General features: G+C 33.7%; 1 protein-coding gene across 6 annotated transcripts; it reads left to right on the forward strand.

The window, feature by feature from the left end:
• Nucleotides 1–9,801: 9,801 nt before the first annotated feature.
• Nucleotides 9,802–17,867, forward strand: LOC112001576 (disease resistance protein RPV1). 6 transcript variants are annotated; one of them, XM_065778442.1, is made up of 9 exons: nucleotides 9,802–10,330; nucleotides 10,646–11,744; nucleotides 12,273–12,551; nucleotides 12,671–13,051; nucleotides 13,270–13,374; nucleotides 13,668–13,711; nucleotides 15,943–16,111; nucleotides 16,205–16,733; nucleotides 17,327–17,867. In XM_065778442.1, exons 1-8 carry the CDS (start codon nucleotides 9,837–9,839, stop codon nucleotides 16,703–16,705), a joined length of 3,072 nt encoding a protein of 1,023 aa, XP_065634514.1. In that variant the 5' UTR covers nucleotides 9,802–9,836; the 3' UTR covers nucleotides 16,706–16,733; nucleotides 17,327–17,867. The 6 variants fall into 6 exon arrangements, with proteins under 6 accessions (XP_065634514.1, XP_065634515.1, XP_065634516.1 ...); XM_065778443.1 differs by having other exon boundaries at nucleotides 15,975–16,111; nucleotides 16,221–16,733; XM_065778444.1 differs by lacking the exon at nucleotides 12,671–13,051.
• The last annotated feature ends 6,059 nt before the right edge of the window (nucleotides 17,868–23,926 follow it).

A 23,926-nucleotide genomic window follows, 5' to 3' on the forward strand; every position in this document is an offset into this window, starting at 1 on the left:
TTATTTTCTATTTTATAGATATGATAGAATTTGAAACTTATAACATATGTTATATGGTAATTACTTTTTACAATTAGGCTAAAACATGGATGAGCCTAACAACTATTAACTGTGTTATTTAATCTATCAACTTTAAAAATCAAGTTAATGTCATCCTTGACTTTCCTCTCCATTCTAAAGTTTTCTCTCCAACGACATAAAGCCAATTTCTTCTCCTTCCAACAAGCTTACCTAACTGAACTATAGCCCATTATCAAGTAAAATCTTCTTTTCGGGGATTTATTGTGTTGGTTGGTTTTTGAATTTCTATTGTTTTAAGGGATTGCTAATTGTGTAGCCCACATTCACCAAAAGAGAAAGGAAAAAAAAAGTGTAGCCATAATCTTTGCCTCTTGGGCCTGTCGTTGTAATAAAACTGGTTGGAGTTTCTGACAGGATTTTTTAGAAAATAACTACAAAACCCAAACAATAGCATAAGTTAGGCAATGTTTGAAACTATATTGGTTAATAACAATTCAACTTCAGTGAAATCGATTTTACTGTTCATATCGCCTATTTTTTGCCCGTTGAAGAAGTCACGTAGATAAAGAAATCGAGTCCTTTGGACTCATTTCTTATACATAGAAACCGACTTCACTGGAGTCATTTTCTATACAAAGAAACCAACTCCAGTGAAGTCGATTTCTTTATATAGAAAACGACTCCAGTGAAGTCGATTTGCCAATAATGGTTGAAGTCTACGCCAAAGACACAGTAACAACGAGGACTCCACACAACTTAAGCCACAACACAAACAAGAATAGAAATCCAACCACGAGATTTAATTTAAAATTCAGAAGCAAAAAATACAAATAAAGGAAGGAGTAGAAAATTGAAATTCGCTATGCTCTGTTTTGTGGGGAATAAAACAGAGCATGTGCATCGGCATTCTCTATATTGCCATGGACTTAAACTAAAGCTCTACTCTCATCTATATTGCCATGGATTTGATGCAAGTCCGTCGGTATGCTCTGTTTTGTGGAGAGTAAAACAGAGCATGTCCGTTGGTAGTCCTTGTTGCAAATTGACTTCACTGGAGTCGTTTTCTATACAAAGAAATCGACTTCACTGGAGTCGGTTTCTTTGTATAGAAAACGACTCCAGTGAAGTCGGTTTCTATGTATAAGAGATGAGTCCAAAGGACTCGATTTCTTTATTTATGTGGCTTCTTTAACTGGCAAAAAATAGGCGATATGAACAGTGAAATCGATTTCACTGAAGTCGAATTGTTATTAACCAATATAGTTTCAAACGTTGCCTAACTTATGCTATTGTTTGGGTTTTGTAGTTATTTTCTAAAAAATCCCGTTTCTGGTAGCCGATAATCTGGGCTCTTGGCCTTTTGGGCCTGTCGCTCCTAATAAAGGTGTACATCTGTTTAAGAGAGAATTATATGGCCCTTGAATCTTCAATTTGGTTTAATGAAGATTTAAGGTCACCATTGCTATGTAATGAAATGAGATTTTGTTTGAAATTTAAAGGTATTGTATTGCTTGTGAGGATTTTCGTTCTGTTCCCAACTTATATTCTTGATTGTTGATGCTCCCGAAAAATGAGGTCTCTAAGAACTTTGCACAGCTAAGTGCATTGAAAGGGCATTGTTGGCTGTTCTTTCAGACGAATTTGAAGAAATTATGATGATGAATCTTGGGATGTATCTGATAATTTAGTCAGTTCTTGCACATGATGTATGCAAAGAGGATTCATTTGGTGAAGCCCATGTAGTTTGTGGCCTTTTTTTTTTTGTTACTAAGATGACTCAAGTTTAAGCACAGTGCTTCTCAAAATCATTGAACTGAATTTGGTTGATTTGGTTTGTGGTTTTGTCTTTGAATTTTACAAGCATTTTGAAATTTGTCACATATCTCAGAGGGAACCCCTAAGTTCCACCAAATGTCCTAATGGTCCGTTTGGATGGCATGGGTTTGGATTTGGATTTATATTTGAATGGCCCAAATCCAAATCCAAATCCTTTGTTTGGGTAAGTTAAAAGAAATGGATTTGGATTTGGTTCAAATTCATCAGGATTTCAGAGTCCAAATCCATGGATTTGAAATCCCCTCACAAACCCAGGAATTTAGAAATCCCTCGCCCTCACACACTCTATTTCTCTCTGGGCTCTCCATGTCTCTCTTCCTAGCAGCAACTCACAAGCTCTTCTTCCATCTCTCTCTCTCTACGCAACTTCAGGTTTGTTTCTCTCAACTCTTATCTTCCTTTTTAACCTCTCTAATTCTCTCTTTTAACTAAATCTAAATCCACAAAGGCTGTGGATTTTTCCAGTGGGTTTTATTTGATTTTTTTTTGTGTGGGTTTTGTTTGATTTGTTTGTATATCTTGTTTCATGGTATTTTCAATGATTTGTTTTGGGTTTGTCTTTATTTTCTATATGTATTTTCGTTTGTGGGTTTGTAATGCAATTTATGTGTTTGATGAAATGCTTCTATGAACCGTCTATGAGTTGTGAAGTAATAAGTGAGAGAATATTCATTTCAAAAAAATGACAACTTACCATAACATCTGTATTTGAGCATGGACATGGTTTTGGGGTTGTGCCACATTTGGTTCAGCCATAGGGATAATGAATGACTCATGGTTTGGTGGTGGAATTGAAAGGTTTTGTTGTGGCAAATGTACTGGTTCAGTTATCATGAACTAGGTTGAGCCCCAGTTTGATGAGGGCAGTGGTGATGGTGTGTTTGGTTATACCAAAGATGATTCGACTGTGGAGGAGGCTTGATCTTTTTTATTCAGCTAGTGGTTGGAACACTGGTCATCTAGTGGTATAGATGTATTTGGTAGAATAAAAGTTGAACTAGCCATTAATTAATTGCAAAGAGAGAGAGAGATCAGTGAAATGGGATGCGTTTATTTATCTATCTTTGAGTTTTTTTTTGTTGGTGTTGAATTTTTTATGTGGGAGTAGGCTTTCTATAATCTTTTTCAATGCAGTCAATTGCTGTGATCCTTCCTGTCCAACAAGAAAAATGCATAATTCCATATGCAAGACACTTTTTTGCCAATCATATGCAAGAAACCTTTTCTGTCTTGATTATTATCTATAATTGTGCATTACCTGAATACATAATTTCTTCTCTTCCATGTTCAATTTTTATGTTCGTTTCTAATTTTGAAAACAAGATTCTGGTGTTGGAAGTTGGAGGAAATAGTATCTAATTCTTCTCTAAGTTCCCCAAGTTCAGTAATATGTAGTCATTGAGAAGAAAAAACTGAGGCAAACATGTGTATGTTTTATGTGTAAAAACTGAGGCAAACATGTGTAAGGTTTGCAACTCTGCTAGAGTTGGATATTCATTGTGTATGTTTTATGTGTAAAATTCATCTTACTAGGCTTGCTACATATTGAGTGGTTATCTACGGTTATCAAGTTATGCAGAATTTGCAAGTGCTTGATAGGGTAGTTGATTGAAAGTAAAAATATAGTTATGACCAAGTTGGTCTCTTACCAATTGAGTTATTCAGGAAATGTGAAAAGTAATAGGTCTTGTTTTAGTTGCAAATAGAATTCCTTTGTTTGCTTATTAATGAATGGAATAAAAAGTATCTCTTAGTTGTTTTTTTTTTGATAGGTATCTCTTAGTTGAGTAGCATTAATGTTCTTTCCCTTCTTGTTGCTAATCTAACATTTATGAGGATGTTGATAGATTTGATACCAAATACCAAATACCAGATTTGAAAAACATAATAGAAATGGGAAGAAAAGACAAGCAACCACAATCCCTATCCGGATCACAATCTCAATCACAGGTTCCTCTCTTAAAGAGTATTGGTCATCTGTAAAAGAGTACTTCACATAAAGGAAAAAACAAGAGTAACCACAACCTTTTGGTGAAGAGATAAATGCAGTGGTTTCAAAAGTGTCTGGGCTCACGCGGCTTGAAATATTCAAAATAGTTGAAAAGTTAATGCATGGAGGTGCAGAGGCCTTTAAGTTTTTGAAAAGTCTTTCAAATGATGATTATAAAGAGGATTGGATATGACTTCTACTTAGTCCCCATTAATTTGTTCTTTTGAAAGTTGTGTAAAAGAAACATATTTTGGGTATATAATCTGTCTCTCTTGATAAATAACTTTAGAAAAATTTTTTAATTTGAGATTTTGAATGTTGTGAAAAAAAAAAAAAAAAAAAAACCCATGCATTTGGGTGTCCTCTCTAGTTGATATAATTTTTTAATTTGAGATTTTGAATGTTGTGAAAAAAAAAAAAAAAAAAAAAAAACCCATGCATTTGGGTGTCCTCTCTAGTTGATATAAAACATTTTAGTTGTCAATGGTTGGCAAAATATTTTTTTTAGTTGGCTATGACTAAAAATATTTAGTCACCATCTTGTCAATTAGATTATTAATATTTCCTAAACTATTCAAAATTAAAATGTAAAAGGATTAAAAAAAATTAAAAATATATTTTATTGATCTTAAATCGAAATTGAAATCCAAATTTAAGTATCCAAACAATGGAATTTCAAATAATGAATTTCAAATCCTTCATTCTTTAAAAAGACCTAAACAAAGAATTTTAAAATTAAGGGATTTCAAATCAAGGCATTTTAAATCAATGGATTTCAAATTCAAATTCAAATCCAAATAATGCCATCCAAACACAACCTTAGCTAATTAAGCTACTGCAGAAGGGCATATAGACTCACTGTCTACTTTCTCTTCGTGTGAGATGTCAGGATAAGTACTGAAAGATTGCATATTACTGTAATATAGCTTTTGAATTAGTAACTGTATTGGGCTGACAGGATAGATTATGATAATAGATGGATAATAGCATTAGCCTTTGCTGAAGAGGTGAATCAGAAGGGCAGCACAATGCCTGAAATTTTGCATGCTCTACTTTAACGTGAGTCTATTGTGCAATCAAGGCAGCATGTGCCTTCTATCGTATAGCTCAACTGAGCTCAGGTAAATGAGTTGTAATCTTAAATTAGTGCTTCATTGCAATTTGGATGGTCTGAATGTAACATCCCAAACCCATACCAAGGATTTAGATGCACGACATATCTTATAAATAATCAACAGTAATATAATGGAACAGAGCGTAATTAAATATCCACAATTAAACTCCAAACCATCAAATTCTTTCCTATAAAATCCATAAAAACAAAATATTTAACAATAAAGTCTCCAAATACAATCTCAAAGAGTTTCACAAATGCCAAACTCACTATCCTAAAAAAATATAATAAAATAGTCCATCAACTAACATAGCTCTAAAAGAAGTCTTCAATCTATGACTCCAATGATCTACCACCAAAAGATATTTCATTGCTCTAATCTGAAAGGGTGGAGAAAAGGGAGTGAGGTAGAAGCTCAATAAGAGACTACATAACATGAGGATGTCTTTCAAAACAAAACAATAGTATCATTGACAAAATATAAGCTTTTTTTTTTTTGAGAGAATTTCAACCTATGGCGTCCGCTTCTGATGACTGCTCTTTATCAGAAGACCAAGACATGAATTAATTTTTGGTGTAGGCAAGGTTTGAACCCAAGATTTTTTATTCAACCATCAGAGACTTTACTAGTTGAGTTAACTGGAACCAACGACAAAATATAAGCTTTATAAAACATTTACAAATAGTTTTAACAGTAATATAATATACCCTGTAAAACTGTCAAAAATAAAACATTTAACTATAACAATCTAATCAATAAATAAAATAGTAACAACTTTAGTTGGCCAAAGTACACTAAATAGATATAACCAATATAATATAGAAATAAATAATTTTTTTCCACTTATAAAGGCCAATAACAAAAAAATAGTAGTTCGATATAGAAAACATTAGTCAGACAAAGACATATACTGCTAAACACTCAGTGGGTGATTCCCATAGGAAACAATAACACTAACCTCAAAGAGGCAACACTGGCTCTAAAGAGCAAACAATAACACTGGCTTCGAAGAGTAAACAATAACATTGCACCACACCACAATAACACTACTTCAGTCGAAGACCAACACTTAATCCTATGTTAGCAAAGGTTGCATACTGTCTAACTGACCACTTGAAAACATTTTTCCTTTATTACAATATTGTCGATACCAATCATATATCATATAATGAATGCTTTCTCAAAAATATAGTTTTGAGTCATTCTTAACATGTATAATTTCAAAATAACACTCGAGAAATAATAAAATTCAAGTATGTGTATAAAGTATTGATAATGGTATAAGTTTTTTAAACTTCACTTTTGCAAATATGTATATAAATAATTATACACGTCTTGAGAGACGTCATGTTCTAAAGTCCACTTACCTCTTGTTGCTAAACCAAGCTTCAATTCGACTGTCTAAATCAATGTCAACTAGAACCTAAATAAGGACAAGACGACTCAATAAGAATGAATACACTAAAGTAGCAATGAAAATATAAATTTTACTCTTAAAATTCGTATCTCACAACTTATTATGAAACTACAGCTAATTTAGTACTCAATTGCTTTATCAAATTTTCCAAAATCAATACCTAGTAAAAAATTCTAATGAGCCAAATATATAGATATCTATGTCCTTTAGAAAATTTCCCAATACTAGATTGACTTCCAAATAAGCTTATGCTTGCAGATCATATTAACCCTAATTTTATATATATAGTATCCAAGGATTTTCCTGCCCGTAAGACATTGAAAGAATACTATAGGTATACAAAGAAATTTCTACCCGTAGGACCTAGTAACCTGAAGCATGTATTGACAAAAGTTTAGAAACTTGACCATGATATAGATTACAAGATTCATAAGACCAGCCCCACTACCAATGCATAAGCTCTAGCAACTAATCACTCAAAAGCTTATCACCTAATTCAAGAGTTCATATGGGATATTAAAGCAAATCTATTAAACTACTCTAGCATCGTAGGTTACTTCCATGAATGTTTGAGAGAGAGATATAACTGATCACATGACCACACGGATGCAGAATTTGTTTCTCGTAATTTTGCACTCTCTCTCTCTCTCCGTTTAACGTAATAAACACTAACTTTTCAGCTTTAAACGTTAAAATTGTTTCCTACTTTGGTTGGAATTTAAAACCCACTAAAACTTATCTATTTAGCATTTAAGAAGACTATAAAACTTAAATGCTAAATAGATAAGTTTTAGTGGGTTTTAAATTTACAAGTTTGCTACAGTAGCTAAGTAAATTTATACTAACACAATTTATTTTGTATTTAGTTGTTTATTCTTTCTTTACGTATCTTGATGATGAAGGAAGAGAATGAATATGTGCGAAGAAAAAAAAAACAATTAAAAAATTAAGAAAATTTGATATTTTAATAAAATGTAGTGTAAAATAGATAATCTGATGTAAGTTCTTATGTTAAAATAAACAGAAATTTTTCCATAAGTTGATGTACTCTAAGATCTTAAGAAAATAGAAAAAGTAAATGGAAAGAAAATTTATTCTTAAAATAAAATTCTCTTCCATTTTATTAAAGATTCTATTTTTTGGATTTCACTATACATATAATACTGATTAACATTCAAATTTATAATAATAATAATAATAATATATTTTTTTGAGAAGATATATGTGTGTGTGCGCGCGCGCGCGCGTGTGTGTTTCAGTATTAAAAATGGGATCTGGAGTAGTAGTAGATATCAAAAACCAAAACTTAAATCAAAAGGTAATTAAGGGTCCATTTGGTTAGAGATTTTTAATATCATTGTTTAAATATTGTGAAAATACATGTGAGTTAAAAAGTGTTATAAAAATACGTATTATGAAAATATATGTTTCAGTATTTATACACTAAAAATTGTTGTTTAAATACTAATATCAAAACACCCCTAACTAATTATTGATTCAATTTTAAAATAAATAAATAAAAAATCTTTAAAGTAATTTTCTTTTCAAAAGAAAAAGGAAAAAAGGACAAAAGAGGAAACGACAGTCATGACTCATGAGACCGTATTCTAAAGGTAATTCAAAGTAAAAGGTTACAGGATACCGTCGCATATTCTGATACAACAGTCAAAATATGTCCTATAAAAAAAGTCAGAATATGAAACAGATAAAAAAATAGTAAGGTACAGGACACAATTTTATGTCGCAATTTATTACCTGACGAGTTATAAATAATAAAAATGTGATAATAGATTATGTGAGGATACATTTCTAATGCCCATGACTAGAGGTGTAATCGGTTTGGTTCGGTCGTTTTTTTAGTTTTGAACAACCGAAACCAAAATTTTCAGTTTGTGAAATTCCCAACCGAAATAATTGGAAATCGATCGGTTTTGGTTGTCTTTCGGTTTCGGTTGGTTTCAATTGGTTTTTGGTCAACATCATAGATTCATAGTCACAAAAAGAAAAAAATAACTCGACATCACATGGGGTTATTGATTTTTCAATAAGAAAATAACAACTCAAATTCTCAAAATCACAATCACAATCATAGATTCACAGAAAATAGCATTGATTCAGTATTAAACAAAACTCAAAATACAAAAAAGAGAGAGGGTTATCGAGAAATGTCACCGTAAGAAACTGAAAATGAAAAGATCAAGTCGGTGTGGGGAGGCCGGCATGTGGAGGTGGCGACAGAGGCCGATTCGTGTGGAGGCGGCGGCAGAGGTAGATCGAGGCGGCGGCAAAGGCAGATTCATGTGGAGGCTGGCGTGTGAAGGTGGCGGTAAAGGCACATCGAGGTAGCGGCAGAGACTGAGAGTAAGGGTGAGAACTGTTAGAGGAGGTTGTGAGATCGAGGAAGCCGGCGTGGAGTGGAGGCTGTGAGAGGGATTGGATTGGAGGCTGTGAAAGGAGATTGAAAGCTGAGAGGGACTAGAGTGGAGGCTGAGAGTGAGGGTGAGAACTGAGAACTGAGAACGTGTGGGTGTGCAGGATTTTTTTGTTTTGTTTTTATAGTTTAATTAGATTAAGTTTAATTAGATATCTAATTAGTAATTAGTTTAATTATAGTTACTTAATCTAATGATAAAATGAAAATTGAAACATGAAATGTAAAGGCTGAATCATATTTAAAAAAGAAAGGCCCAAATGTTTTTAAACAAAATGAAAAGCCCAACTATGTATAGGAGGCCCAAATATTTATAAATTTTGTATTATATATAAAATATATTATAACATGATTCGGTTTAGTTCGGTTGATTCGGTGCATTCAAACATGCAACCGAAAACTGAACCGAATATTTTCGATTTTAAAAATTTAAAACCGAACTGAAACCGAACCGAAAATTTGGCAACGACTCAATCGGTTTCAGCTGGTTTGTTCGGTTCATCGGTTTTTTGCACACCCCTACTCATGACTTACCATAAGGCAAACTCTAGCAAAACATTTGTACAAAGTCATGTTCTAAACATTACTCATGAAAAACAATTTTGAGAGCCGACAAAAGAAAGGAAAAAACGCATGGATTCATTTAAAAGAAAAGACGCGTGGACGACAAAGCGAAGCCAAAACGCGTGAAAGATCATCCACCAAGTGTTGTGCTTCCCAGACGCATGTTTTCCGTTTCAGATTTTTTTTTTTTTTTATAACTTTTTGAGCTGCATAGTTTGATTTTTTCAATATGCACTGTTTACGGGCCCACAAATTTTACTTTTTAGTAATTTTTTTATTAAAAATGGGTTCTCACAGTATTATTCATATATTTAAAAATTATTTTGCTATAGTGTTTTTCAGTTTTCAGTTTTCAATTGTATCCAAATAGACCCCAATTCTATAGGCTATAGTATACAAGTATTATATATCCACCAAACACGGTGCACTGATTTTTGTCAACTGGCTCTGCTTTCATTCATCATGCCCCAAGAAACCTGTTCTTCATCCTCATCCAATCAAACTTGGAGTTACGAAGTCTTTGTGAGTTTCTTTGGCAAAGATACCCGCCTTAGCTTTACCGACCACCTCTTTGCTGCTCTAGACCGGAGTGGGATTCACGCTTTTAGAGATAACAGAGATATCGAGAGAGGGGAAGCTATCTGGCCCGAGCTTGAGAAGGCGATCGAGTCTTCCAGGATTGCTATTATAGTGTTCTCGAGAAACTACGCTGCTTCGAGATGGTGCCTCGATGAGCTAGTGAAGATCATGGAATGCAAACAAAACTTGCAACAAATAGTGATGCCAGTTTTCTACGATGTGGATCCATCGGACGTGCGAAATCAGAAGGAGAGTTTGGAAATAGCGTTTGCCGGGCATGAGGAGCGCTTTGAGAAAGGAAAGGTGGCGAGCTGGAGGGCTGCTTTGACTGGGGCTGCCAACTTGTCTGGCGAGGACTTGCAAAATGTTGCACATCGGTAATTCCTGTTCTTGCTCCAATATATATAGTTGTAGCACTGTAGCACTGGATTTTCCAATTACAAAAACAAAAATGGAACCACAATTTGGAAATCGTTATTTTCACACTTCTTTAATTTGCGCAAACTTCTCGTAAACACAGTTGATTTTGAATTTTAGTAAATAGTCTATTCACTATCCGAAAGTACAAGGCGCAAATGATATATTTATGCAATATTCGAATAAAAATTTGGTATTTCAATCTGTTTTTCATGGTTGGTTTCATTTTATTAAACTATCACCGATTTCTAATTTTATTGTGGATTAACTTGCAGTTTTGAGTCAAATTTTATAGAGAAAATTATTGATGACATTTTCTACAAACTAAATGAACACTTTATGGCGGTTGCACCCAATCCCGTTGGGATTGAGTCTCGAGTGCAATATCTCTATAAGCTGTTAAGCAGGGGTTCAAGTGATGTTTACATGGTTGGGATTTGGGGGATTGGCGGCATTGGCAAAACAACAATTGCCAAAGCTATCTACAACCTTCTACAAAGAAAATTCAAAGCAAGTTGCTTTCTTGAAAATATCGGAGAAGCTGCTAAGCAACCAAATGGTCTAATTGATTTACAGGATCAGCTTCTCTCTAGTGTCCATGTAAACAACAATAGAAAAATAAAACTTGTTGATCAAGGAACTATGGATATACAAAAAAGAGCATGGAGTAAAAGGGTTCTTGTTGTTTTTGATGATGTGGATCACTGGGACCAATTAGATAAATTGGCCATTAAGCGTGGTTGTTTTCAACCAGGAAGTGTAATTATTATTACAACAAGAAATAAGTCTATGCTCAAATTGGATGACATTGATGTGATATATACACCACCAATATTGGATAACCAGGAGTCTATTAAGCTCTTGAGTTGGTATGCGTTTGATAAAGACCACCCTAAAAAAAATTATGAAGAGCTCTCAAAGGAAGTAATAAACTATGCTCAAGGACTTCCATTGACACTAAAAGTTTTAGGTTCTTTTCTGTCTGACAAGAGCACAACTGAATGGGAAGGTACATTGGAACAATTAAGAGCAATACCTTTTGGTGAAATTCAAGAGAAACTTATGGTGAGTTTTTATTTTCTAAGTGACACACAGAAAGACTTGTTTCTAGATATTGCATGCTTCTTTGTTGGAATGGAAAAAAATCATGCATTCAAAATTATTCATGACTCAAATTCGATCCTTGAAAGCGAACTAGGGGTTTTGGTCCGTCGATGTCTTGTAACAATTGATTGCTCAAACCGGCTGGCAATGCATGATATTATTAGAGACATGGGTAGAGAGGTTGTCCGCAGAAAATCCCCTAGAGTGCCTAGAGATCGTAGCCGACTATGGAATCATACAGATGTCATTGATGCATTGGGCTATCACAAGGTAATATTCAGATGTTTGAACTTTTATTTTGATTGGATAAGAATATGGAGAATTATTCATTTTTGTTTACTACACTTTACATTGTAGATTAAACAAATTAGTACAACATTGTACACATTTACATGAACAGTGCACAATATTGTACACTATTCGTGCAAATGTATATAACTGTGTATGCTTTAATTACATGAACAGTACACTATAAACCTCTAATTGTCCTAAGAATATAAGACCAACCTTATTTAGAGAAAAAATAGTTGATTTGTTTTTTGTTGTATTCATCGTAGCACAATACTACTAGAAGATCCCAGAGACATAGATGATAGTACCATGTCCGTCAAACTGTGCGATGCAGACTGCACTTTGCCTCTGCTTCACAATCAATTTTAGGATGCTACCTGATTCTCAAAAAAAAAAAATTTAGGATGCTACCTTGTTTTACATGTGTGTTTTATATATGCAAATATAATTATGCATATATATTGCAATTTCCCTAAAATATGACAGCACAATGCTCGTTCTTATCAGGGAGGAGAAGAAGTTGAAGGCATCATGATAGGTTTGTCTGGGGTTCATGATAATTTGGAAGTTGATGCTAAAGCTTTTGCGAATATGCATCAGCTAAGAGTGCTTCAACTAAATTATGCACGCCTGAAGGGGAACTTCCAATGTCCTTCCAAGAGGCTAAGATATCTAGAATGGTATGGGTTCCCTATGAAATCCATACCGGCTGACATATACATGGAAAATCTTGTTGCTCTTTACATGCCCTATAGTAGTTTGAGAGAACTTTGGACAGGAAACAAGGTATGCAAGTGTGTGTGTGTGTGTGTGTGTGTGTGTGTGTGTATTATTTCTGGTTTGGATCTACTGAATTCATATGTATATTAATTTAGTAGTAATTCTTTTTTGGGGTGAGGGAACAGATTCTGAAAAAGTTGAAGTTTGTGGATGTTAATCATTCCTATAACCTAAGGAGAACACCAGATTTCTCAGGAAACACCAATCTGGAGGTGTTGGTTTTTAATAATTGTACCAGTTTGGTCTACGTTCACAAGTCTGTTACATGTCTCGACAAACTAGTTACTTTGGATCTTGAAGACTGTAAAAAACTTAGGGAGCTTCCCCTGGGTATTCACAATATAAAGGCTCGTGTAAACGTTGCTGGCATCCCAGATTCAAACATGAATGGGCTATATAAATCCCGAATAAATTTAATTGGAATTTATTCTTTAAGGCTGATGTCTCTTGAACTTCCATTGCATAAGTTTGATTATTTCAGCCTCATTTTCAGCAAGGCTCTCAAGGTCTTCTCTCTCTCTCTCTCTCTCTCTCTCTCGTTTGATCAAACCAGCTTTTTCAATATCTGACTAAAAACAAGGCCTTTTGGACCATAACTCGTTAGTCATTGTTTCTTTGAAAATATATATAATTGATTGCACTAAACAATTTTAGTATTTTCCTCACTGGAGTTGTTATTCTTGACTGACCATTAACGAGAATGGTGATGATTCGACTATTGCAGGATTTAACCCTCGGTTATAGTATTATCGCGAAGAGTGCAGGCACTCATCTTTCTTCTTATCCACAACCAGGTCTGGAGGAAAGAGCTGCTTTTGCGGGGGATGATGTAAGGTTTTAGATATGCACTTTTGAAATTGAAGAGTAATTCTTATGTACTTTCGAAGTATAAAGAATAATGCTCACTTCTCTCATATTCAAGGTAGGGTCTCATTAAATTTATGGTGGGATTTACCATTAATGTGAGAAAAGAGAGCATCATTTCTTCGTGTTCTTGGAGTATCTAAGAATTTTTCAAAATTGAATTAGATGGCTTCGGTTTATGGTTTTTTTTTTTTTTTTTTTGGTGGTGTCTGATTTTTATTTCTGTTTGGAGCTAATTCCTAATTTTGTGCCTTGTAGAACTTTGGGCAGCAAAAGACACAGAACTTTCAACGGAAACGGAGGTATGAAGTTTGGGGGTGTAACTCCATTGAATTCTTTTTAGTAAAAATCCCCTTTAATTATAAAGGATTTCACTTGAAGAAGAAAAAAAGAAAAAAAGAAGAAGAAGCTAAACTAAACATAACATGATGTGTCATATACATTATACATGTGATTTCTCCATTTTTATTATCTTTCAAAATTCTAATTTCCTTATTAAAGTTACATTACTTTTGAGTTTTATTCTAGTAACAGTACTAATATTATGCCTGTAGTATATTTAAATTGAGCTAAATTATATTAATAATTTATAAGACTTGACACTTAAATAGATTTTTACCTAAAATAAATTAACTGTCTTAATAATTAATTAATACTCCTAAGTCATATAACAAAACACAGTATCCATAAAAAAAATAAAAAATAAAAAAACAGTAATTTTGAGACGTGTAATATATACATATATTGAGACACTTGGCACAAATATAGCGTGTAGTTGCAAATTTTTAGCATTTAGGCTGTGTTTGTTTTGTGTAAAACGTTTTCCGGAAAATATGTATTTTCCGGAAATGCTATTTTCCGGAAAAGGAAAATATTTTTAAGTGTTTGGTTGAATTATGAAAATTGTTGTGGAAAATATTTTTATGCGTTTGGTTGTATTAGGAAAATGCTATTTTCCGGCATCAAATTCCGGCAACAACACAACCAAACTCCGGCAGCAACAACAACAACACAACCAAACAACAACAACAATAATAATCAGTTCATTAAACAACAACAACAACAATAATAATCAGTTCATTAAAAAAAAAAACAACAACAATCAAATTAAAAAAAAAAAAATCTGAGAGATCGAGGAAGAGAGAGCGTGGAGGCGATGGGTGTGATGGCGCGATCGCGATGGGCTCTGGGCTTGGAGGCGATGGCGCGATGGAGGAGACGACGCGATCGAGGAGACGACGACGTGCGATGGCGCGATCGAGGAGGCGATGGCGCGATCGACTGGTCGACGACGTGCGATGGCGCGATGAGGAGGCGATGGCGCGATCGACTGGTCGACGATGTGCGATGGCGCGATCGAGGAGACGACGAGGTGCGATGGCGCGACTGGTGGGTTTCGCCGACGCAGTGCGACTGGTGGGTTCGTGGTTCGAAGGTCGCCGGCGATGGGCTCTGGGCTTGGAGCGCCGGTTCGTGCTCTCTCTGGGTCGGTGCTCCTTTCTCTCTTTTCCGGTTCGTGCTGCTTTCTCTCTTTTCCGTTCGTGCTCCTTTCTCTCTTTTCCGGAAAATTTGATTTGAAGTGAAAATAAGGCCGGAAATGAATTTCACCCGTTTTTGGCCTTATTTTCGGTCAAAGGGAAATCAATTTCCGTTGACCCAATTTTCCCAAGCACCCAAACACAGCAATTTTCCGGAAATTGATTTCCGGAAGTGGTTTGAAGTTGAAACAAACACAGCCTTAAATACTGTCTCAACTCAACCACAACACAAACCCAGGTGCCTCAGCCACAAAAAACACTAACAACCCACAAAGAACGCAAACCCACCTCAACCTCTTCAACCTCACCAAAAACGCGGACCCATCTCAGAACCGGTGGCCTCCGTAACTGCAATAACCCAGATCTGAGGGGTGCAGGCCTGAAAATAGTTGGAAGAGGAGGGAGGTTGCAGAGGGGAGAGGGAGAGAAAATAAATGATAGAGCAGAGGGAAGAGAGAGAGAGAGAGAGAGAGAGAGAGAGAATGGGTCTGCCAGAGAGAGATTAAAAAAATTTTAATTTTTGTTGTGGCAATGAATGGTGCTCGCTGGATGTGGCGTACAATTTCCCATCTTTAAAATTTTCGAGTAGTTTGAGGAGACTAATCCGTATGAGTTTTTAGAGTCTAGTTATATTTTTAACCTGACTAATTCTGCTAGACTGATGTGAATGCCCTTATTATCATATATATTAAAGACAATACTGCCGTAATTCATGTGTATTACAATTCCTTTTTCTTGAAAATCTAGTTTTTGTTTTGAAACATTTTAAGTTGCAAAAGGGGTTTGAATCTGGAGGTCCTAGTTGGATACACTAGAAAATGCTATTTGATCTAGTTTGTGTATTTTGAAAACAATGAAAAGGGATTTTCTCATATCTTTAAAGATGCTGAGTCAGGAACTACTGGTACTGGAACCCGTAGCTAGACATTGTCTCTAGATTTTGTTACCTTTCAATTTCCTTAATCAACTCACGATTCTTGATTTGAAATATGCAGAAGATTTCAATCACTTAATGAGCTTCTATTAGGTTTGCAAGATGCAGACAACAGGACCTCCTTGGGTTCAATATCATGTGGATCAAATTGGAAATTATCAGAAGAGATGATATGTTTTGGTTACTCCAAAAAGAATTTTACTGGTCTTTCAAGAAAGAAGCCTCTCAAGGTCTCTTCTCTTCTCTTCTCTTCTTTCTCTCCTAGTTTGACTGAATTGGGTTTCTAGATCCCATAACTCATTACTCATGATTGAATGTAATAGGGAATTGTTGTGCCAGACATTTGTAGTGTTTTCCTTCCTGGGGGTGAGTTTCCAGACTGGTTTGACTACAAGAGCACGGGATCAATTTTATCTTTTGTTGTGCCCCCACGAAAAAAGCAAATGATCCGAGGATGGTTTTTCTGTGCTGTATTTGCAAGCCGCTTTCATGAAATTTATGGATTCACCCTTTTCTGTGAATTAAAAAATATTACCAAGAACCTCACTTGGCACTATCGACAACAGGATTGTCGTGTAGTACCTTGTCAAGAACATATGTGGTTGCACTCTGTACCGCTAAATCATGCCATGGCACATCTGTTGGAAGCTGGAGATGAAGTGGAGTATTCAATACAATTTATCGGCAGTTGCCGGCCGATGAAATTTGGGGTCAACCTGATTTATGAAAATGATAAAAAGGATTTCCGCTACTTTTTTGAAGCAATGATCCAGAATACATACCTTCATGAAGATGTTTCTACGGATAAAGCAAAGGCTTTTTAATAAGCAAAACCACCTTTTGGGTGCACAGGTAAACTTTTATGGATTTTACTAACGTGTGTACTAAGGACACACAATAGTATATCGTTTTTTAAAAAAAGTTTTATTGGAGATTGAAAAAGTTTGGACAATTTTTTCAATTTCCAATAAAATTTTTCTAAAAGCGGATTTGTTAATACGTGCCCTTAGGGCACATGTTAACCAAACCCAACTTTTATAACTCGTAGCATGTAGGATTGAGATCGGGTTGAGTCGATTTCACTGCCACCCACAACCCGATAGTAATCAGGTTTATCAGGGAGAAACCCGACCCAACCCGAAAATTATGGGTTTATGGTCGGGCGGATGATTGGGTATTGGGTTGGGTCTTGTCTTCTTTTTTTTTTTCTTTTTTCTTTTTTCAAATTGTGTGTAGGTGAATCCGGCCTAAAGAAACATTAAAATAGTCACCACTTTAATAAGCTATTAATGGGGAAATATATTTATTTGTAAACTTTTATAATTGGCAGACCACCTAGTAGGACCTTAATATCTCAAAACGTAAAAGAGTTTCATTAATAGTTTTTTTTTTTTTTTTGGTTTAAATTACTGATTTACTTGTCATTTTTTATTCTTTAAATGCAGATGTATTATTTTGGCAAGAAGACATAAGGGGTTGCCACTTCTTTTAGATGCATCTAAAGGTTGGTTCGAGTCAAGCTCAAGCAAAATAACTTGTTCATGAACATGATGCTCGATTTAGACTTGGTCGCTACATCGTTTTTGGGGTTACACATCTTGGTTTGATTAGCTTATTTTTCTTTCTGGCTTCCTTTCAGCTTCGTTTATTTTTATTTATTATTTAGATGCAAAATGGATTATGTTTTATTATAAGAAAATATGCCTACATATTTTATTCTATAATCTAGACAAAACCCGGTAAGAGTATCTCTGTATTTTGCTAAATAAGAAAGGACACTGTGAAACAGCGAAGAAGTCAAGAAAATTAGAAAATACACCATACATCAGATGCACGTGAGGTCCAACTCTATGTGAGAGAGAGGAAACAAGAAAAGCTTGATAACTGTTGGAAAGGATTCAAAAAAATGGTGTAAAATTTAAGGAATTTTAAATGGAAAATGTTTCTCTCTTGGTCTAGAGAAGAACCCTTCAAATTTCTCTTATATGTCTTTATTTGATGTGAATTTGAAAATCTAACATTTGGATTGTATATTTTTATTATATTATTCATACTTGCAAAATTTCAAGAAGATAAAAAATTAACAACTATATCACAATTAAATGTTTAAATTTCAAAATTTATTTATTTGTTTTCTTATAATGTTCTTTTTTATTTTTATTTTTTTTTGTTTAATGTTATAATGTTTAAAAGTGATATATAATAACTGTTTGTATTTTTATTTTTAAGAAATAGGTAAGGTAACATGCCAACATGGAATAATGTTTAAAAATAAGATAGAGATAATGTCTTAAATTTTAGGCAAAATGGAAAAGATAAAGGAAAAAAACCTAAAATTTAGGAACAATAAATTACTCTTTTAACTAATTTGTATTTTTTTTTTAATTTAAAATTATTTAAGTAAAAGATATGGGTATTTTGGAGAGTTTAAGAATTTGTATGAGGAAATTTTGGTACGCAGAATGTTTGAAATCCAAAACAGAGAATCCTTATTAATAGTATAGATGAATTTTGAAATAGAAGCTCTAATTAATGAGATTGTGACACTATATACTGTGAAAAATGCCATTTTTGTACAATATTTTCATAATAAATCATATATGGTGGGATGTTATTTATTGTTATTGGAGGGCAAGAAAATAATTTCATTATTGGATTTAAGTTAAAAACCAATAACAACCTGCCAATTAGGATTTGTTATGAAAATATTATGGATATAGCACTTCTCTATTATTGTAGTGTATATAGTGACTTTAAATTTAATCTTTTTCTAAATAATATATATATATATATATATCTCTCTACTGTGGCACAACAACACAAAGATATTTATACCATATTATTATTTTAAAATAATTTTATTCATATATCGTATCTATAGAGACAAAATAACCGAGTAGGGGTATTGGACCGTGGGCCATGCCCGAGAATATAGGGGAGCTCAAGGATGGTTGAACAGTAAGATAAGTATGTGGGTTAGTGGGTCGAGAATAAGGCCAAATAATAACGAACAAAATGGTGTCTCTTGAGGACCCAAACTTTCTTGGGAAGTGTTGTGGAAGGTTGGAACCCGGCCATCTAGAGAATACCATGCAAGAAGCAACCATAATTCTAAGGATAAGTTTCAGAGAAAAGACTCAACAGTAAACAAAGAAATGTCTGAGAAGAAGGCTGTTACCACCGCATTAAATGTTCTGCACCTAACCAACTGGCTGCATTTATGTAGAAATGACTCTTGAGTAGAGATATCTCAGTTCACAACTACTCACAAAGCATCTAGGAGGTTGTTGATGGAACAAGCATCCAAAAGATCGCCTACATGATCAACAAGTGAAATGCTAGAATTGAAAAGAATAGAACTATATAAGGAAAAGGCCCCCATGAGAAATGGGGCATGGAATTGCTGGAAAAACAAATAGAAAAAAGAGAGAATACCTTGTACTTAGAAAAGGCTTGAGTATATATAAGAACAACTTATCCTCAGGCTTGATCAAGGAGTGCCATTACCATATTGTGTTTTTCTTACTGGCTTAATCCCTTTCAATTAAGGCCCATATTTGATTTACTGAAACATTCTTTCTTGTAAAATCCACTCTCTAACAAATATATTATGCAAATATATCATGTTGAGCTTGCTGCGCCACCATTAACTGTTCACAAGTTAGAGGTCCTAAAAATTCGGGTCCTTACAATATCCATATAAAATAAAATGTAATCTCTCTTCACCAGAAAATTTTTGCTCGTCTTTTGTTAACATTTTTTTTCTAACTAAATTTCTACATGAAATTATAATTTATTGTTTAGTTAAAAAATGTAAGTAGAATAATTCAATGTATAAATATTTATCCAGTATGGATTATAGTTTCTTAAATTTTTAAACAAATACAAATTGCAATTGGAATATATTTTCTTAAAGGCTGCCACGTGCAAATTAGAACGAGAATGCATGTTTTGAGTCAGGACTGATTTTTCTTCTTGCACCAAAACTAAAATACAATTTGCAATTGGAATATATTTTCTCAAAGTCTGCCACGTGCAAATTAGAACGGGAACGCATGTTTTGAGTCAGGTCTGATTTTTCTTCTTGCACCAAAACTAGAATACAAATTGCAATTGGAATATATTTTCTTAAAATCTGCCACGTGCAAATTAGAATGGGAACACATGTTTTGAGTCAGGACTGATTTTTCTTCATGCACAAAAACTAGAATACAAATTGCTAGTTCAAGAAAAGGGTGTAAAATTTAAGAAGTTATAAATATACATAGTTCTTTGTTCTTCTCAACGGGTCCTAGCTCCTTTGCCCTTGAGTTTAGCCCATAACATTGATCAGAGTGTTCCAAACATGGCTAATTCCGCAGACCAAGAAACTTTTGCTCCATCCTTATCAACCTCAACATTGACATATAAGTATGATGTCTTTGTTAGTTTTCGAGGGGAAGATACCCGCACTCATTTTACTGACCATCTCATTGCTGCTTTAGAGAGCAAAAAGATTCGTGTATATAAAGATGACAAAAACCTTCCCAGAGGGGAATTTATTTGGACTGAGCTGATGAAGGCAATTGAAACGTCAAGCCTTCAAGGATTGCAGTTGTTGTGTTCTCCAAAAACTATGCTACTTCGAATTGGTGTCTAGATGAGCTGGTGAAGATAATGGACTGCAAAAGGGTGTTGAATCAAAGGGTGCTACCTATTTTCTATAATGTGTCTCCGTCCGAGGTGCGAGATCAAAAAGGGAATTTTGCGGAAGCACTCCCTAATGGCCCCGAAGTCATGGTGAACAGTTGGAAGGCTGCTTTGAAGGATGTTGCAAACTTATCGGGCTTGCATTTGAAACCATTTCGGTAATACTACTTGTTACATATTGTTAATTATCTTTTCCATTATAAAACATCCCAAAATATAGTCATACTCATATCTAAATAGTCAAACCTAATGCATTAAATGCTTTATTTTTATTGCTGTTTTGGAAACAAACACACGCGCATAAGGTATAGGGAATAAGGTTCTAATATGAGATGCAAGGAATATGTGAGATTCAAATCAGAGACACGAATCACTACAAAATATGTCAATATCGATGAACTATCACTCGAACCTAATCAATTAAAAAAAAATTATGTATTATTTGGAGTATTCCAATTTATACCAGATTAGGGGTGAAAGTAGGTGAAAATTTTGTACCACATTCTATGTAAATGAATGATTAGTACTTTTTTGTGTTATTTTTATTACACTTATCTCATTAAATCAAAGTGTATCATACATATATTTTTCTAAAAAAATATAAGTTTAAAAGATACTTCTACAAATGCATCATTTTTTTTCTTTTATTACTTGTAATACTATACAAGTATAGATAGATCATTAAACAAAAGTATATTAAAGATATATATTACTACAAATATTTTAGTGAATCTCCTTAAATAAAAGCCTTATTTAGTACCACCGCACAAAGTGGCGGAGCCAGGATTTTAGTCTAGAGGGGGCAAAATTAAAAGATGATATTAAAAGTGAAATTAATCTAAAAAATATTAATCAACAATAATAACAAAATAAATAAACAATTGTAAGCAAATATAAATATATTTCATATTATTAAAGTAAATAAATAAAATTAACCAATTCATAGCTACTAAAAATTTACAAACTAATGGAGTAAGAATGTGATTAGTGTTACTTAAAAAATATAATGAATAAATGTTTGAAATGATTTTTTTTGTGATTTGTGACATGTCAATTTGTAAGACATAAGTTGTAAAATTTGTAGTATTTCTAGTATCATTCAAGGATAAAATATTGTGAAAAGTATCATAAATAGTAAAAATGGTGTAAATAATGATATAAAATAAAAAAAAATAAAAAATAGTGAAATAGGTGCAAGTTGCAGTAGGACAAGACAAAAGCAATGGTTTTGTCACTTTCAACAAGTAAAAGTCCTTCTTTCATTTTTTTTTTTTTTTTTTTTTTGTTTCCTCCATGTCAGTATATAACTACTTTAGACTACTATTACTAAAAATTTTGAGGAGTCAAGGGGGGCACCAAAAATTTTGAGGAGTCAGGGGGGCAGGTGCCCCCCTCGCCCCCCTCTGGCTCCGCCAGTGATCGCACACCCTTGGTGTAATGGTCATTCTACAAGTATAAGTGTTTGTGGGGTATAAGGGGAGTAAGGGCCAGGGTTCATGTCTTCTAGAGGAAAACTCACACACATATACACTTAGATTATGCTAGAGTCAATTTCTATCTTGTATATAAAAATAAAAATAAAAAACCTTATTTAGTTTTTTTTTTTTTATGAGAGTTGGAAAGTAGCAAAATTATGGGGTAATTATTGGATACTTTTGGAGTACCATAAACGCGTACTTCCTCATCTCATATAATTGTGAGTTCCACTAATTAAATTTATGTTGAGACTCACAATTCATGTGAAATGAGGGAGTACGCATTTATGGTATTCAATAATTTTCCAAATTAGGATACTACGTTTAGCGTGCCTAATTAGATAAAAAAAATTGAAATACAAAAAACATGAGTCACATGACTAACGTTTCTCTTATTATACTAATTAAAAATATTTCAACTTAACGAGCTTTAGTACTCTTATTGATATTGATGAACATTATCAAGTTTTTTTTTTTTTTTTTTTTTTTTTTTAAGTTGGTCTGGAATTTAAATTTGAGTAAACTTTAATACACTTATGGTCTGTTTGGATACAGCTTATTTTGCTGAAAACTGAAAATACTGTAACAAAATAAATTTTAAATGGTGAATAGTGTCGTGGGACCTATTTTTAATTTTTTTTTTTAATAAAGTGGTAGTGGGTCTCATGAACAGTACGTGAACACAATGCGTGAACAATATATAAACAGTAACTTTGTCCCCTAAAGCTGAAATACGTGCAGCAAAAAAAAAAAAAAAAACGCTAAAAATGCAGATGCAAAATAATTCAGATCCAAACGCTACCTTAAAAATAGTATAATTGTTTATTATTGTGTCAAGTGTGTTATTATAGACAATAATGAAATTATCAAGACCAATATATTTATTATTAGTTTCATTTATAGTAAAAACCATATATTTTCATACTTTTATTATAATCTTATATTTTTCTTATTTGATTAATTAATATTTTTCTATACTTTTTATTTTTTTGGCTACGCTTCCAATTGCAGTCCAGAGTCAGACTTTATAAAGGAAACTGTTGAAATAATTTTAAAAAATCTACATAGGGAATCAGCTACGGATCAATGGCAGATTGATGTTCCTGAAGGCTCTGCAGCAATTGTCGTGCACAATATTCCTTCATCAAAGAAGTCTGAGTGGGCTCGCATTTTTTGTGAAAACTTCAAGCATTTCTTTATTTGGTACCTGCTTTTATGCGTTGTTGTGCCTCTTATTATATTTGTTGTTGTTTACATTAATCAGCAGAAAACTGCGTCTAAAATATTAAACAGGGCCCCGCCGTCAGGGTAACAGGAACACTACCGTTAGGCTTACACTTCTGATCTTTTGCTTTTGATGAATGTCCTCAAAAAGTAAAAATGATGTATTTTCATTTTGATAACTCATGATTAAATTCGCTTGTTTTTAAAAGCTCATTAAAATTTGCTCATTTTTGTTTTTTAGTTTGATATCAATGTCAATTTCATCCTTTTACCTATCTCTACTTGTGATATGATTGTTAATTGTTAATTGTTGAGGTTCACTTTTGACAAATGGCCCAACAGCAGAAAAAGCCCAATAACATAAAGAAAGTGAGAAAAGAAAATAGTAAAGCGAGCCCTAGTAGGTTGGAATGGCAAGATTGATAGCCAGCAAACCCACAATAATGAAAAGAGGTAAAGAAATAGTAAGTGGGCCGAGGAAGCCCAATAAATGAAGTAGTAAGCTCATGGGAATAGTAAGAGGTAAAGAGAGAGTACATAGGCCAAGGAAGCCCAAGAAATGAGCTAGTAAACTCAATGGGCCGACCTATAAGCCAAAAAGATGTGGTAATTGGGTTGAGGAAACCCAAAGAATTTAACAAAAGGCCCATGAAAGTA

This window comes from Quercus suber, unplaced genomic scaffold, assembly GCF_002906115.3.
Source record: "Quercus suber isolate HL8 unplaced genomic scaffold, Cork oak 2.0 scaffold_183, whole genome shotgun sequence".
Lineage (NCBI taxonomy): Eukaryota > Viridiplantae > Streptophyta > Magnoliopsida > Fagales > Fagaceae > Quercus > Quercus suber.

Excerpts from the sequence above, each read along its gene's own strand:
- LOC112001576 (XM_065778442.1), top strand. The coding sequence starts at position 9,837 with ATGCCCCAAGAAACCTGTTCTTCATCCTCATCCAATCAAACTTGGAGT. Across the intron at positions 13,052-13,269 it reads TTTTCAGCAAGGCTCTCAAG|GATTTAACCCTCGGTTATAG; the intron begins GTCTTCTCTCTC and ends CGACTATTGCAG. Across the intron at positions 13,712-15,942 it reads AACTTTCAACGGAAACGGAG|AAGATTTCAATCACTTAATG; the intron begins GTATGAAGTTTG and ends TGAAATATGCAG.